Source organism: Phyllopteryx taeniolatus, chromosome 15, assembly GCF_024500385.1.
Source record: "Phyllopteryx taeniolatus isolate TA_2022b chromosome 15, UOR_Ptae_1.2, whole genome shotgun sequence".
NCBI classification, from domain to species: domain Eukaryota; kingdom Metazoa; phylum Chordata; class Actinopteri; order Syngnathiformes; family Syngnathidae; genus Phyllopteryx; species Phyllopteryx taeniolatus.
Window position 1 is genome coordinate 1,744,194 of NC_084516.1, and position 14,502 is coordinate 1,758,695.

Consider the following 14,502-nt stretch of genomic DNA (forward strand, 5'->3'; position numbering starts at 1 on the left):
ACGAGATGGAATGGATTGATGGCTAGTTTTGTTTTCGCTTTATTAATCCTGTGAAGGGAATTAATTTAAATGATTAAAATACAGTTTACAGTCAAATGATTCATACCCAGGCTGAGTTACATGAATTGCTACTTTTATAGCTGGAAATGACAAGAAGGTTGCAGAACACTAAAAAAATTATTATTTTTTTTTACATGCGGTACATGTTTTCATTATGAGCACACCCAATGTTTTTCATAAAAGTTATCAGGATGGTGCAAAAGATTGCATATCATAAAAAATGGTCAGGGATATCATAATTAACAAAAGTCAAACATAAAAAAACAAAAAACATTTTGAATGCTCTCTTAACACATCATCTCACATTGGCTTTGACACTTTCTTGTGTCATTCCCAGTCTGAAAATTTAACACATACTTTAACTCGGGCTGCATGTGAATCTTTTTGGCATTGTGAACAGAATTGGTCAGACTCCACATTAATGTATAATAAAAACCAATAGAAAATGAAAATAATTTAGACAGGTTTTTACCTGATATATCAAAAACAACAAATACACTATAAGTTCAGGATATTGAGCTAGGGGGCGAAATTTGACGATGAACCTAAAATGCACTATAACCTTTACAGGTTATTATTATTATTATTTTTTTTATTTACAAGGATGTTACTTTCTAGATACTGGAAGAGTCACTGAAAGGCTGTGAAGTGGAAGTTAAACTTCTGCCATTCACATCCTTGTTGTCAGACAGCAAGTTGTACAAAAATTCTTTTGACTCGTGCATTCAAATGTTGAGAGAAATTCACCTGTAAAGTTTCTCGTGCATTTTCGGTTCTCGGAAATTTCAGTTCAATATCCCGAACGTCTATAGTGCAGCTTTGGACAAAAAGGTGATGTTTTCTGTTGTTTGGGTCATAGAATTGCACAATGTCTCTTCCTCTTGTAGTCTTTTTGCTTGCGGCGGAAAGCCAAAGCCTTCTTGGCGGCCTCCCTGAAGACGTCCTCCACGTTCTCCTGGTACTTGGCCGAACACTCCAGGTAGAGCTCTGCGTTCGTCGTCTGCTGGGCGGCCAGGCCCTGCGTCCTCGAGCAAACGGGACCAGATTAGCCCCGAGGGATTAGATAGAGGATCGGTGGCAACGTCATTTGGGGGTTAGTCGCTTTCCTCCTGCTTATTCGTAGATGAGGTTATAATGTATGCAAAATTGTTATTTTCCAAAATCAAATCCATTATTTGCATTTGTTATTAATTACCGGTAAATAATAATTATCCGATTCTTTAATTACAAAAACCTGACATTGTTAAAATTGTTTAAAAAAAAAAATATTAAAAAAAAAAAACAAATTTTTTTTTTTTAATAATACCTGTAAATAAATTCATTTGAATGAAACAATAGTTTGCACGTTCTCCCCGTGCCCGCGTGGCTTTTCTCCGGGCACTTCGCTTTCCTCCCACATCCCAAAAACATGCATGCTAGGTTGATTGGCAACTCTAAATTGCCCGTAGGTGTGAATGTGAGTGCGACTGGTTGTTTTGTTTGTATGTGCCCTGCGATTGGCTGGCAACCAGTTCAGGGTGTACCCCGCCTCCTGCCCGATGATAGCTGGGATGGGGTCCAGCACGCCCGCGACCCGCGTGAGGAGAAGCGGCTCAGAGAATGGATGGACGGAAAACAATTCAGTCACATTTTTACGTTAAAATAGATTAATTTATTTTCTAAATATTTAATAATACAGAAATGTCAAATTGTTTATTTCACTAATATATATATTTTTTTACTTTATTTACAATAAATCAATAAAGTAGATAAATGAATAAGCACAAAATGAATAAGTACTTGTAACAATAATTTTTTATCATTACAATCAACTTGTAATTAGTTGATTGATTAGCCAATTCCTAATAAAATAGAAAATTGTTAAATGTACATGTTGCTTATATTACTGACCATTTTGCATTTCATTATTTACAAAAATCATTGAAACAATTATTTAATGGATGAATGAATCATAAATGAATAAATAAATGTAAAACGTGTGCAAAATTTAAAAATAGTTCATTTTGATAATACAAATCATTCTCAATTTGTATGTTATCATTTCGAATGACTGATCACAATTTATTTGGCAATTATTTAATAAATGACTACAGAAATGTTTGCATATGGACATTTTTTTTATTTTACCATTTTATTATTTACAATAAATCAATTTACGAATATTTAATGAGCTAAATACATTATAAAACGACATAAATAAATGCATTTTAAGGGGGAACATATGGCAAAATTAATGCGACAAATATTCCAGGACTCTTGATAATATACTTTGCATATGTTTTTGTTACCATTATACATATTATGTTATAATATGTGTTGTTCGTCTAGCATAAGGCAAATTGAGACATCAATCAATCAATAATGGCCTACATGCAATAGTGACAACCCCCCCCCCCGTTCACCTGTGTGTACGTGATGGGAGCCTGGTTTAGGGTCTTCAGCCTCCTGGTGCACTCTTTGTCCTTCCTGAGGTCTGTCTTGCAGCCAATCAGGATGACCGGGACGTCCTGACAGAAGTGCTTCACCTCCGGGTGCCACTGGGTACGAGAAAGTCACAAAAAGCCTGCTCACAACTCTGCGTCTTGTTCGTTTACTTTAAACAGACCTAAACTTATTCAAATGCACTTTTTGTAAACTTATTTGCCATACACCAAATTGCAAGCATAAATGTGTTGCTTCTCCGTGTGTAATGTAGCAGTTTTTTTGAAGGTTTAGAATTGACGTAACATTTTTGCTGGTTTCCGTTAGCCTGTCTGTGGCGTTTTCGCATCACATGTTTGCATTAAGCTAGCGGACTTTTGTTATTACAGTGGACCCGTGTTTAAATATACAATGTTTAGTTTTCTTTTGTTTTACGTGTCAGTTTTACAGTAAACTTCAACTGGGAGTGACAAAAACAACACTTTACCTCTTATTTGGAGAAGCGTGCAGGTGTGATTCTTCCATTTTTTCCCCCTCCAAGTGATGCTATACGATAGTCTCCCACTTGTTGGCAGGAAGTGGCAGAACTTGCACTTCGGTTTAATACTTTAAAATGTGTGTTGTCATAAGTTGAAATGTGATTAAATTGATTACAATTTGTTTAAAGCGGGTGAGAGAGGTAAAACTATTGAAAGAAATGCTCACTTATACGGTTTCTCTATAGTGCTGATTTTCAGCTGACGCGGGTGATTGTGGATTCGCTGTACACGATCAATTGAAGTGTGTGTGCTCTGAATCCCCCTAGATGGCAGTAATGCCTTTGTTATGGACTCCCATACCTGTTGTATGGGAACAGATATGAAGCGCTACTTGACGCTGTCCTTCCTGAGGCATAGCCACGAGTTTTATTTTCTCCTAAATGGTCGGGATCCTAAAGATGATACAGGACGCTCGGGGGCCATTGTAGGGCTTAAAAGCAAAGTAAAAAGTGTTCTATTTGAGATTGCGCGACGTTCTCAGCAGCCAATCAAAGCCCGAGAGATGGAAAATCCCACAAGACTGCGTAAATGTTCATTATTTGATGCACAGATTAACTTTTTTTTACTGCATTTTACCCTGTGGGTATGTGTCAATACTGTACAGCGTTCATATTAACATAAAAAGCCATAAAAGCAATCGTTATAAACCGCAAATTTCCGTGACAAAAAGGAAGATATGGTCCGCAAAAAAAAATCTTTGATTTTGCAGTAGGTCATCAGCGACACACAGGGCTCGACTGTATTCCAAAAACATACAGTAGTTGTTCTGTTGACTGAACACTCAAAATTGGCCAAAGGTGTGAGTGCGAATGGTTGTCTGTCGATATGTGCCCTGTGACTGACTGGTCCCACGTACCCTTTGGGACACTTTAGCCTCTTCAATGAAGGGACGTGCGGTACACCCAGGACTGGTCGCCAGTCTACCACAATACTCAGAGGAATCTATTCTTTATCCTCTGTGAAGAACGACCAGTATTACTGCAGCTTACTAAGGGCTGTCTCCCAGGGGCGGAGCTACGTGGTGGCCAGGGGTAAGGGCAAAAAGACTAGCTAAAGCACGTGTCAAACTAATGGCCGGGGGGCCAAATACGGCCCGCCACGTCATTTTGTGTGGCCTGCGAAACCAAATCATGCGTGTCGACTCCATGTCTCTTGCTAAAATACCAGAATTGCATATTGTCTTCACTTTTAATAATCTTGAGATATTGCAAGCATTTCTTTGTTAGCAATCCTTCTTTTAAAATAAACTCCCCGTAGGTGTGAATGTGAGTGTGTATGGTTGTTTGTTTATGTGTGCCCTGCGATTGGCTGGCGACCAGTTCAGGGTGTACCCCGCCTCCTGCCCGATGATAGCTGGGATAGGCTCTGGCATGCCCGCGACCCTTGTGAGGATACGCGGCTCAGAAAATGGATGGATGAATAATACTTGAACAAATTTATTTGTGACACACATGATTATTTGCCAATGTATCAAACTGTAGTGTAGCGCCAACTACTGGAGAAGTGGACTTGTCGATGTGACATTTTTTTGCCTTCAGTATCAGTGGCTGGTATCGGCAGCCTTCACGAGTACCCGGTGCCTTGAAATGAGGCCAGTATTGGCCCCATATCGTATCGGTACACGCCCATCCCTAGTTCACTGTCATAACGTCTCTCCGAGGTGAACCCTAACTACGATGTGGCCCACGACAAAAAATGAGCTTGACACCCCTGATCCAAAGCAAAGCTATGTGGTTGCTTTAAATATACAACACGTAATTCTCTTAGTTGTGTTTAGTTTGACAATTAACTTCAACTGGGATGGCTTAAAACAACTTCAAGCCTCTTTTTTGACGAAATGTTCACTATTTGCCGAACTGCTCCTTGTTGTGAAATGTTGAGTTGCGTTCATTGCTACCACGTAGCACTCATATCTTGAATTTTTGCTCAAACGTATCTCTAAGCATCACTGAAGATGAATTTGCGAGTAGCAAACCACGACGAGTTGGGGTTTCACTGTAATACCTCAACATAAATCCACCAGTACCCCCATTTCTGACTGAAATATGAAAGTCGTAGTGAGGTTACACAATATTACACACACACAAAGCAGGACTGAGAGAAGGAAATGTCCTCCCGATCTGGTTTTCAGCTCAAAGTCCACACCATTTGTAACCCCCCATTAGTTAATCATAACTAAAGGAATGTGCGGCACTCCAAACCTGAAATTCCCGTTTCAAGAGTAAATACAACCACACACATACTTTTTCATTGTACCTCCGTCATTCCAATCTTTTACCTTTATGGTCACATTGTCAAAACTGGTGGGGTTGGTCACGTCAAAGCAGACCAGAATCAGATGGGCCTCCTGGTACGAAAGCGGTCGCAGCCTGTCGTAGTCCTCCTGGCCTGGAACCAAAAATGTTGACAGCTGACTGTCTAAAAGTATGCGTGGATTGTAAGCGGCACAGCTTGGAAACAGCAGGCTGTGAACGGAGATAGGAAGATGGCGTGTATGTGTTTCCACGTCAGTGTAGATGCACAAGAAAACCACATCCTGGCTTAGACTTCCTTGTTCCAGTGATGTAAGGCTCTGCGCAACAATTCACAACAGATAAGACTTATATTGTCTTCCAGTACATTGACTCCGAGGTCTACTGCCCATTCACACACGCAATAAAATAAGTTCATATAAAGACAAGTGGCTGGCATTGGGTCCCTGCGGCCCCCACCGGGTGGCCGGTTGTCGGGGCACCTCGGCGGGGCCCGCGGACCGCCCCGGGTCAGTCGGTGTGGGACATGTCCCGTCCTCCGGGCTGCTCTAGGGTGAACCCCTGGGGCCGATCCCACCCCTCGACTGATCGGGTGGGGTCCTCAGCCTCCGCGGTGCGGGCACAGCAATTACAGGACACTTCTGTCAGTCTTTGTGCATGTAAAACAGTGTCAATTCACTTGCATGTGTCCGCAGGCACGCACCCCTGGGACTCTTTCACTGGGTGTGGGGTCACGCACTTCCTGCGACTAATAACTCATGAATATGCAAATTGCCTGTGTATCCCCTCACTCATACTCTCGTCCTATAGACTTTTTCCCCAAAGTGGAAAAGGTTGACTTCCAAGTTGTTCTCATTACAAAGCTCATAGGCAATCATATAAAATTCCTTCTTCTTCAAGGCTCAAACCCGTTACTAAACTGTTTCGGCACTAGAGGTGCAACAATTAATCGAACTATCAAACTAATTTGATAAGTGATGAATCATTAGAGACCTGGTTTAACTCCAAACTTTCCAAATCTTCGGAATTTCAGCCTCTCAACAGTAAATATTCTCTGATTTCTGTAGTCCTCCATGAAATTGTATTTGTGTTGACTCAAAATAAGACATTTGCAGACATCTGCTTTTCCCCCGATTTTCTGACGTGTTACGAACCAAACCAGTAACGGAATCGTAATCAATTTATGCTTCTGCATTTTCTGCACTGTCAATTTGAAATAATGTCCTGTTTTTGAACAAAGGAATGGAAATTTTAAAAATCTTTTTTAATCCAATTCCTTCCAAAATAATAATATATATCAAATATCAAAATAATCGTTAGTTGCGGCCCTAACATGCTTTTCGCATTGTATTTTTGATCCGATCCCGTTTGTTTTGTTTTTTTTTACCCAATTTTTTGTTTTCATGGCAATATTAACGCGGGTCAATTATTTGCATATTTTTGCTATTTGTGGTCGAGCCTAGTCCGTGGATAGCGGGGGTCCACTGAAGGGTGGAAAACTTATTTTCAGTAGTTCAATTCAAAAAAGTGAAACTCATTATATAGATTCACGACAGACAGAGTGAAATATCTCACGATTTGTAGTCTTCATAATGTTGATGATTATAGCTTACAGCTAACCCTTTTGTGTTACCATTACAAAATGGGTTAATCCTTTTGTGTCGCTCACTGAGCTAAAAGCTTCACAAGACGCGCCGACATTACCATGATGACTGAACACCTTTTGAGTCCGATTTTTCAAGGCAATTTTCAACTTTGGAGGTTCTGCTGCATACTGAGAATGCCAAGCTCTTCCCTTCAAATGTCATAGATTCCTCCTATGATTCAGCAAAAAAGTTAACATCACACTTGATGTAACTGATCATATTCCGCAAATGGCCACTTCCCTCAAAGTGTGTCACGGGGAATACATTCCAGACCCACTTGCGATGAATGAAAATCTGCGACATATAACTGCGTTCTCTATGAATAAAGTTGAGTAACGAAGCTCCGCTTGCTTAATGCTAACATTTACAGGTAATGTGAAATGCCATAGACGGGCTAGCAGAAATACTTATATATTACTGTAAAAAAATAAAAATAAATCAACAAAGAGACACGTGTATTTAAAACAACCGCATAGGTTTGCCTTACAATTCTATTTTGCTAACAAACAATGAAAAAAGCCATAGATGGGCTCACGAATATTATCGGTGCCGCCATGTAACCCTTTAAAACTCATTCACTGCCATTGACAGCTGTTAAATACAAATATCCATTTGAACACGGACGACTGGCAGTAAACGAGTTTGAAGCAAAGGATATTGACCACAAACGATGGAGCAACACATATAGACAGATCATGTAAAAATACTTGCAGGCACAGTTTATTTATCCTCTGCAAACAATGACTAATATTACTGTGGCTTACTGAGGAGTGACCGTCTCCATGTACTGTATATTCGTATGTCTGTGTTACAAACCCTTTTTAGGGGAGGTGAGCTTCAATTACTTGGGGATTTTCGCTATTCACGACAGGGTTCATTGTATATAGAAATCTCTATCCAGTGATTATAGGGTGTAGGGAATGATGAACGATGCCAAATGCAGTCGCTGTGTTCGGAATCATTCACTCATTCCCTCCTCCCTAATCACTACAAAAGGACTTTCAGTGGACACTAATTAGATCTGCTATCTAAAAATTCATTTGTAGTGATTAGAAGGTAGGGAATGAGTGAATGATTCCAAACAGTCGCTACGTTTTGAATCATTCACTCCTTCTTAGTGGGCTGTATATCTCAAAAGTACCCATGTATTATAAAAAAAAAAAATGTTTTAATAAAACCAAAAATGTCTAAAATGTTCAGAAAGTGAATGTTACTAAGTAGTATTAAAAATCCACAATATATAGTATGGATGCAAAGGATGAACCACAATATAGCGGGGGAACACTGTACACAGTTGATTCTTTTTGTGCTCAAATGTCTTACCTGCTGTGTCGTACACGTTGAGCTTGACTTCTTTTCCTCTCAGGACCACAGTGGTGGTGAATTTTTCAAACACCGTCGGGGCATATTTCTGTTGAAAAAGGAGACTGATTATCATTATTATAAGGATCAGAGATTCATTCGTAATTACAAGCCTGCCTTGACGTCTGCCCATATATGACCAAATTCTGAATTTGGCAACAACCACAACAGCAACACACATGATCTTCTTACCTCTGGAAAGTAATCTTTGGCATACACCATGAGAAGAGACGTTTTCCCACAGCCTCCATCTCCCACAATGACTATCTTGAGTTCCTCTCCCTCCGTAGCGTTGCCTTTACCATCTTTATTTTGTGTCATCCTGCTTGTAAAACGGACTCAAGCACCAGGCTACTCCAATAAAGCACATGCACGGTAAAGGAAATGCTAAATCAACACATGGGGAGGTCTAGGTTGATTTACATACAAGCCTCATCTTTTCACACTTTAGTCTGCTTACCACTTCCCCTTCCTGTCTACTCGACTACGGATGACCCCCTCACATTTCTCCCCTGCGTGCCAGTGTTCAGCATCGGCGCGTCTGAACGGCCTGCACGCTGCGCCTACTTCCTTTATTGCAATGTGTCATTGCATGGGTGGGATCGCAATCTGAAGTACGGCCTCCATTTGTTTGTGTTGTATATCTCACTTTCTGCCAGATGCCTGTTTTTACATGCAGCCTGGAAGTGCCCCGAAGCTGTAAAAGGTTTGCTATGAACACAAGCTATATTATACCATTTGGCTTTATTTGAGTTGTTTGTATAAACTTTCACTAGTTTAAAAAAAAAAGCAACAAAAGTGTGATTTTGTGCAGTGGTAGGAAAGCTATGGTCTGAGAACGTTTCATCCGGCCTTATGTCCAATTCTAAAAATACTCTTATGAAAATTACAGAAAATGTTCATAATTATACAATAAAAATTACATATTTATTATTTTGAGAAATTTGATAAAGTGGCTTATAATAAATTTCAACATCTCATAGTTTATAACAGGGGTGGGCAAAGTATGGTCGGTGAGCCACTTATGGCCCAGTGTGTTCTTTCATGGAGCCCTGTAATATTTCTTGAATTATCTTTTTTTTCTTCTTAAACTGGTAAATATTTTTTGGATTATCGCAGTGAATAATTTATTGTAAATTACATATTAGTTAACTATTACATATTTTTATGACACAATTGGTCAATTAAAGAGAAGAAGAAGAATCACCTTTTATTGTCATGAACATGCATGCACACAAAATGTGTTCTCTGCATTTAACCCATCACAGTGAACACATACACATTAGTGGAACACACAATTGTGTTAAAGTTCCCATCCAGTCATTTTAAATAAAAATGTACATTTTATGATTATTTATTGTTGTGTTTAAAGTTTAATATATGATTATTTTATAAATGTTTCTATTATTATTTTACCTATTGGGTCTTGTGTTCTATTTAGTATGTACATCACTTTGTTATTGTGGTTGTTTTTTTAATGGGCTCTATAAATTAGGTATAATAAATATCCATCCATCCATTGTCTGAGCCGCTTCTCCTCACGAGGGTCGCGGGCGTGCCGGAGCCTTTCCCAGCTATCATCGGGCAGGAGGCGGGGTACACGCTGAACTGGTTCCCAGCCAATCGCAGGTATAATAAACATGTTTGAATACAATTTCTAAACTGAGCATGAATGATTTATTAAATGCAACAATTTTACATGCACATTTGTACTTTTTTAACCTCATCCATAAATGACCTGGTCCACAGTTAAAAATGAAAATTGGCACAAAGGTTTGCCCACCCCTAGTCTGTATCCTTTAATAAACAAATAAGCCATATTTGTTTGATTATTGGTTTTATAATTGTAGATTTTGTCATTTAAAACCACATGGGGCTCATAATGACAAAATGGAGGCATAATTTCAACTACTTGTATCTTATTATCAATTTCCACGAGTAATGTGTGATTTGACGTGACAAACACTCCCGATGCAATCTTTCTCAGCAGAAAACTGACTTGGAGAGTAAAGAATAGCAGTGTGTGATAATATTAAACTGTCAGTACTGTATGCCAAGCCTCTTGACAGGAGCAAGAGGGCATGAGAAGTAAGTTTAAGATAAACATGGTTACTGTTACTGTTACTACAGATAAGATAGCAAGACCAACATTGAGCAGTCTGCCTCTGGACATTGTACACTCGCACAGTCTTCGTCTGGACTTAAGAGAATTTACAAATCATTAGCCTTAAATGCCCAAGTCATTTTTAAGTGAGTGTCACAATGTCATCAAAAAATACAAATGACGTTTGCTGAAAATTGTGGTTTTGTTTTGTGGAAATTCTCAGTCATCCAGGTTAGAGTAATCCAAAAAGGTTGAAGTGAGGCAACTGGACTCTTCTTGTGTGTTGAATTTGTTGTGCTTTTTCTTAATTTCCCTAAATGTTCAAAATTGACCTATGCAATTATTCTATGAAGCTAACGAAATACAGTCCGGTGTGGCCCTTTTAGGTTTCTATTTGTGATTTATCTGGAAAGGGGTGCTGCGATGATTTTTGTCAAGCTGTGCCTTTAAGGGAAGCGACAAGACCAGTCTATTTTGACGAGTTATTCTCATGTCCTTAGCATTCCGAATGCTTAGAATGCTAAGGTTACTAAAATTAAACCAGTTTGCAAGGTTTAAATTACACATGACAGCCAACATGAATTTTGTTCACTATACATTTCAAGTATGAAGCAAATAGGTAAAAATGAAATAAAAAGAACAGCTAGTTACGACTAGTGTTCCCACCACTAGTTTATTTAAAATCTCAAATACATACACGACATATTGTAAAACAAAATAGATTAGTACATGCAAGTATTTAAGAACCATTAAAAAATGGATTACCAATCCGAGTCTTCAAAAGACAGTTGCTGATTGATTAGTCAAAGAAATACAAGGTGCCAGATACAAGCAACAAACTGTCGAAATGGCTTTAAAGAGAGAGAGAGAGAGAAAGACGGAGAGAGAGAGAAGAGGAGAGGCCATAACCAGTTGGTTGTGATGATTATTCAAATGATAATAGCGTTCTATGGAAAATTACTTATCGACAAAAAGGGTGTGGGTAGTTTGACGGTAGCCTAAAGCAACTGTTCCGTCGACATACAGACAATATCCACGGGTCTTTTTCGTCAAAAGGTGAACAAAGAGCAGCTTTTGTTGGCCACGGAGGGAGGCAACTGACCGAGTCGAGATACTAGGGCAGGGCAGCAGCCCAGTCCGCGGTGGAACATTCCAGAATGTTGAAGGCGCAGCACTAATGTAACGGGCGTTTATTTTGTTTTTTTCCAAGGCCTACGGACACTCTCTCTTTAAACGAAGCTCCTTCGTGTAATAAAACGTTCACCTTGCATACACACGCTTCTTCTTGACTGTGTGGTTCCATGGTAGGAGAAGGTTGATGTGGGGGGAGGGTTGTTCGAACCGCAGCTCGGAGGAATAACAGTCCCGTGACCTGCATAATGGCGGAATGCCCAAAATAAACATGGCGAGCCGGAAAAACAGGCCTCTTGACACACGCTCGTCAAGCCAAACACAATAGACTACCTTTGTGTCGTCTCCAATCCCCAGACACGCCAAACGAGCATGTGTATTCTGTTTTAATGGATTTTACATGGATTTTCCGGCGTCCGGTGACATTATTTTCGAGGGTATTTTTATTTCCACCTCGGACAACCAGACAACAGAGCCGCTGCAGACGTCCCATGACCTTATATGGCAACGTGTTGCCATGGCAACCCCCGCCACAGCTCTCGGATTACCGTCGCACCTTCCGCTTCGGGAGAGTCAGGGAGACCCAACCGTCGCCATCTTTTATTTCCCTCTTTCGTCGATTCTTCGTCAATTCACCTCGACCGTGTACGTCCATTCCTGTTAAAATGACATGTGGAGTTAAAAAAAAAAAAAAAAGAACTAAACAAAAAAACGCCCTGTTTTGAGTGTGGAAACGTCGTGAATTTCCCCTCCCCCACCTCCTCCTCGAAGTGCTCTTCCTCCTGAATGAGAGAACCTCACCCACCCAGTCTGAAGCACAAGCGCGTGTGTGCCGAGAAGCCATTTTGAGAGCGAGCACAGTCGACAAACTGCTCGACACTTTGAAACCTACACGCCACCTAAATGGCTATTGGACATTGGGAAAAGCAGTGAAAAGTCCCAAGATTTCTCCCCATTAAGATTCGTTTACGTTTTACAGGCGTGGATTACATATTTTGAATACCAGCTGTAAGTCTACATTATTGACAAATACTGTACAAAAGTATTATGTTACATACATTGCTATGGAAAACTGTGTTGATGACTCTCACTTGACAAGTGTTAACTGTCCACTTGTGAGAATGCCTCCATGTAGATTAAAAAACAGGCAAAAGTGAGTGAAAAGTGTAAAAATCCATTACCTTTCCAAACCACATTTCCTTGTAGTTTTAATGTGTTGACACTTAGTGAGAATGGTCGACGTGGAAGAGCTTTTTAAGGTGACTCTTATCCTGTCTTCAAGGAGAGAGAGAGAGAGAGAGATGGTTTGCATATTGCCCCAACAGATGATGGTTGAAGATGCATTATTCGCAGCCAGGGAGACAATGGCAAGAAGCACTCATGATTTCTTTTGTCTTTGGCTATTCTGAAAGAGCCTCGTATCTTTTGTGCTAACGGATCCCTTCCTTTTCAGGAGACGTTTCCCCATCCCTTATTAATGACATTGCTGGAGGAGCCGAAGATGGAGCTGAAATCGTCCCTCTTGCCCCTGCATCATGTAGGCCCGTTCACTGCATTTGAGGTAAATATCTTCAACCGTAGTCCCTTGTCCTCTGGCTCTCGACCCTTTGACTGCAGGGGCTGTCGAGTATAGATAGCCCTGTTTAGGGAAATTAAATGTGCCCTTGAAGCAAGGTCATTTGGTTGTTTTAAATGGAAAATCGAGCAGCACAAATCAATCCTGCCCAGAGCTTTCTCCCAAAATCCATCAGTTTCTGTTGTGGGAGAAAATGTTCAGAGCCATTAATCAAAGCAGTTGGGTGCTCAATTTAATAGTGAAAATGTAGCCCACATAAAAAGGCCACCAATGACCAACACTAGTATTCATATTAAGACCAACATTTTGAATAAAGATGGAAACTACAAAAACTTTACTCAGTTCTAGGAGACAACAGTTTAATGAACAATAACTTGCATGCCTTATTCACATTACAAACATTTTAGATTATCAGAAAATTGGACTTACTCATTGCTACTCATACAAGGCCTCACTCAACTATACATTCAGATTTGATGTTTTTCTTCCCCCTCCCAAAGTCATTAAGCTGTGTATTTAAAACATTTATTTTAAAAAGACAAAACTACTATTATATGGGTATGCCGTGTGGCCTGGCTTAAAACAAAGATGGATGATTCCAAGCAGAGGAAAAAAGGCTGAAAATGTTCACGGGGTAATTACATCCAGTACATTCTCTTCCTTCTTCTCAGTCCCTTTCAAAGGAAGCAATCATAGGATCTTATCATAGTCCGTGAGAGGTGAGGAAATCGAGTGTAAGATCCCTTTTTGGAACAAAGGAAACCCATGTAGGCCATTAAGTCCCTGTGTTGTTGTTGTTGTTTTTTTTTTTTTTTTTTTTTTTTTTTTTTCGTAAAATGGCTGCTGAGAGAGAGCTTTCAGGCCCCCTCTCTCTGCTGTGTGTTGAAGGACTTCTTGTGCCTCCCTCAAATAGCAGACGGCTCCTCTTTCTCTTCTTTCTGCTCCGCGCTGATTGGTTGGCCGGGCTGCCTGGTGGTAACCAGCCAATTGCTCGAGGACTGCAAACAAAAACAAAAAAAAAAGAAAACCCAGCAGGCAATGTCAAACAGAACCTCTTACTTGCCCTAAAACACAACCCAAAAAATAGATAAAATCCTGTGAAACTAAATGGAAACATGGCATCGCATAACAAGCCGGTGAGAACAACTTAGTACTCTGTTGTCTGTGGTGCATTTAAAGGCACCAGCTACATAAAGGTCTGTTGTATTAAAATACATACCACACATTGTATAGGGTTCTTGTTTAAAAGCAATTAGATAGATAGATAGATAGATATAGTGGATTATAAAAAGTCTACGCCCCCGTTCTATTGACAGGTTTTTGTGTTGTAAACTCATTAGACCAAGATAAATCATTTCAAAACTTTTTCCCACCAGCAATGTGACCTATAATCTGTACAATTCAAATGAAA

General features: G+C 39.9%; 1 protein-coding gene and 1 long non-coding RNA gene across 6 annotated transcripts; one reads left to right on the top strand and one right to left on the bottom strand.

The window, feature by feature from the left end:
- Positions 1-23: 23 nt before the first annotated feature.
- On the bottom strand, positions 24-12,419 carry rhof (ras homolog family member F). 5 transcript variants are annotated; one of them, XM_061799122.1, is made up of 7 exons: positions 12,274-12,419; positions 11,649-12,172; positions 8,473-8,631; positions 8,242-8,329; positions 5,299-5,408; positions 2,463-2,597; positions 24-1,078 (listed from the first exon to the last, which is right to left on the bottom strand). In XM_061799122.1, the coding sequence occupies exons 3-7, from the start codon at positions 8,599-8,601 to the stop codon at positions 914-916; spliced, it is 627 nt and encodes a 208-aa protein (XP_061655106.1). In that variant the 5' UTR covers positions 8,602-8,631; positions 11,649-12,172; positions 12,274-12,419; the 3' UTR covers positions 24-913. The 5 variants fall into 5 exon arrangements, with proteins under 5 accessions (XP_061655106.1, XP_061655109.1, XP_061655107.1 ...); XM_061799125.1 differs by lacking the exons at positions 8,473-8,631; positions 12,274-12,419 and having other exon boundaries at positions 11,649-11,756; positions 11,849-11,988; XM_061799123.1 differs by lacking the exons at positions 11,649-12,172; positions 12,274-12,419 and adding an exon at positions 8,741-9,023.
- Positions 12,387-13,242, top strand: LOC133489889 (uncharacterized). Its single transcript, XR_009792023.1, has 2 exons — positions 12,387-12,523; positions 12,969-13,242. It is a non-coding gene; the product is annotated as an uncharacterized LOC133489889 (long non-coding RNA).
- The last annotated feature ends 1,260 nt before the right edge of the window (positions 13,243-14,502 follow it).

Bases quoted from the DNA above. Each gene is read 5' to 3' on its own strand.
- rhof (XM_061799122.1), bottom strand. From the start codon at position 8,601: ATGACACAAAATAAAGATGGTAAAGGCAACGCTACGGAGGGAGAGGAA. The intron at 5,409-8,241 runs GTAAGACATTTG...TTTTGGTTCCAG, and splicing joins CAACGTGTACGACACAGCAG to GCCAGGAGGACTACGACAGG. The intron at 2,598-5,298 runs GTAAAAGATTGG...TCTCGTACCCAG, and splicing joins TTGACAATGTGACCATAAAG to TGGCACCCGGAGGTGAAGCA.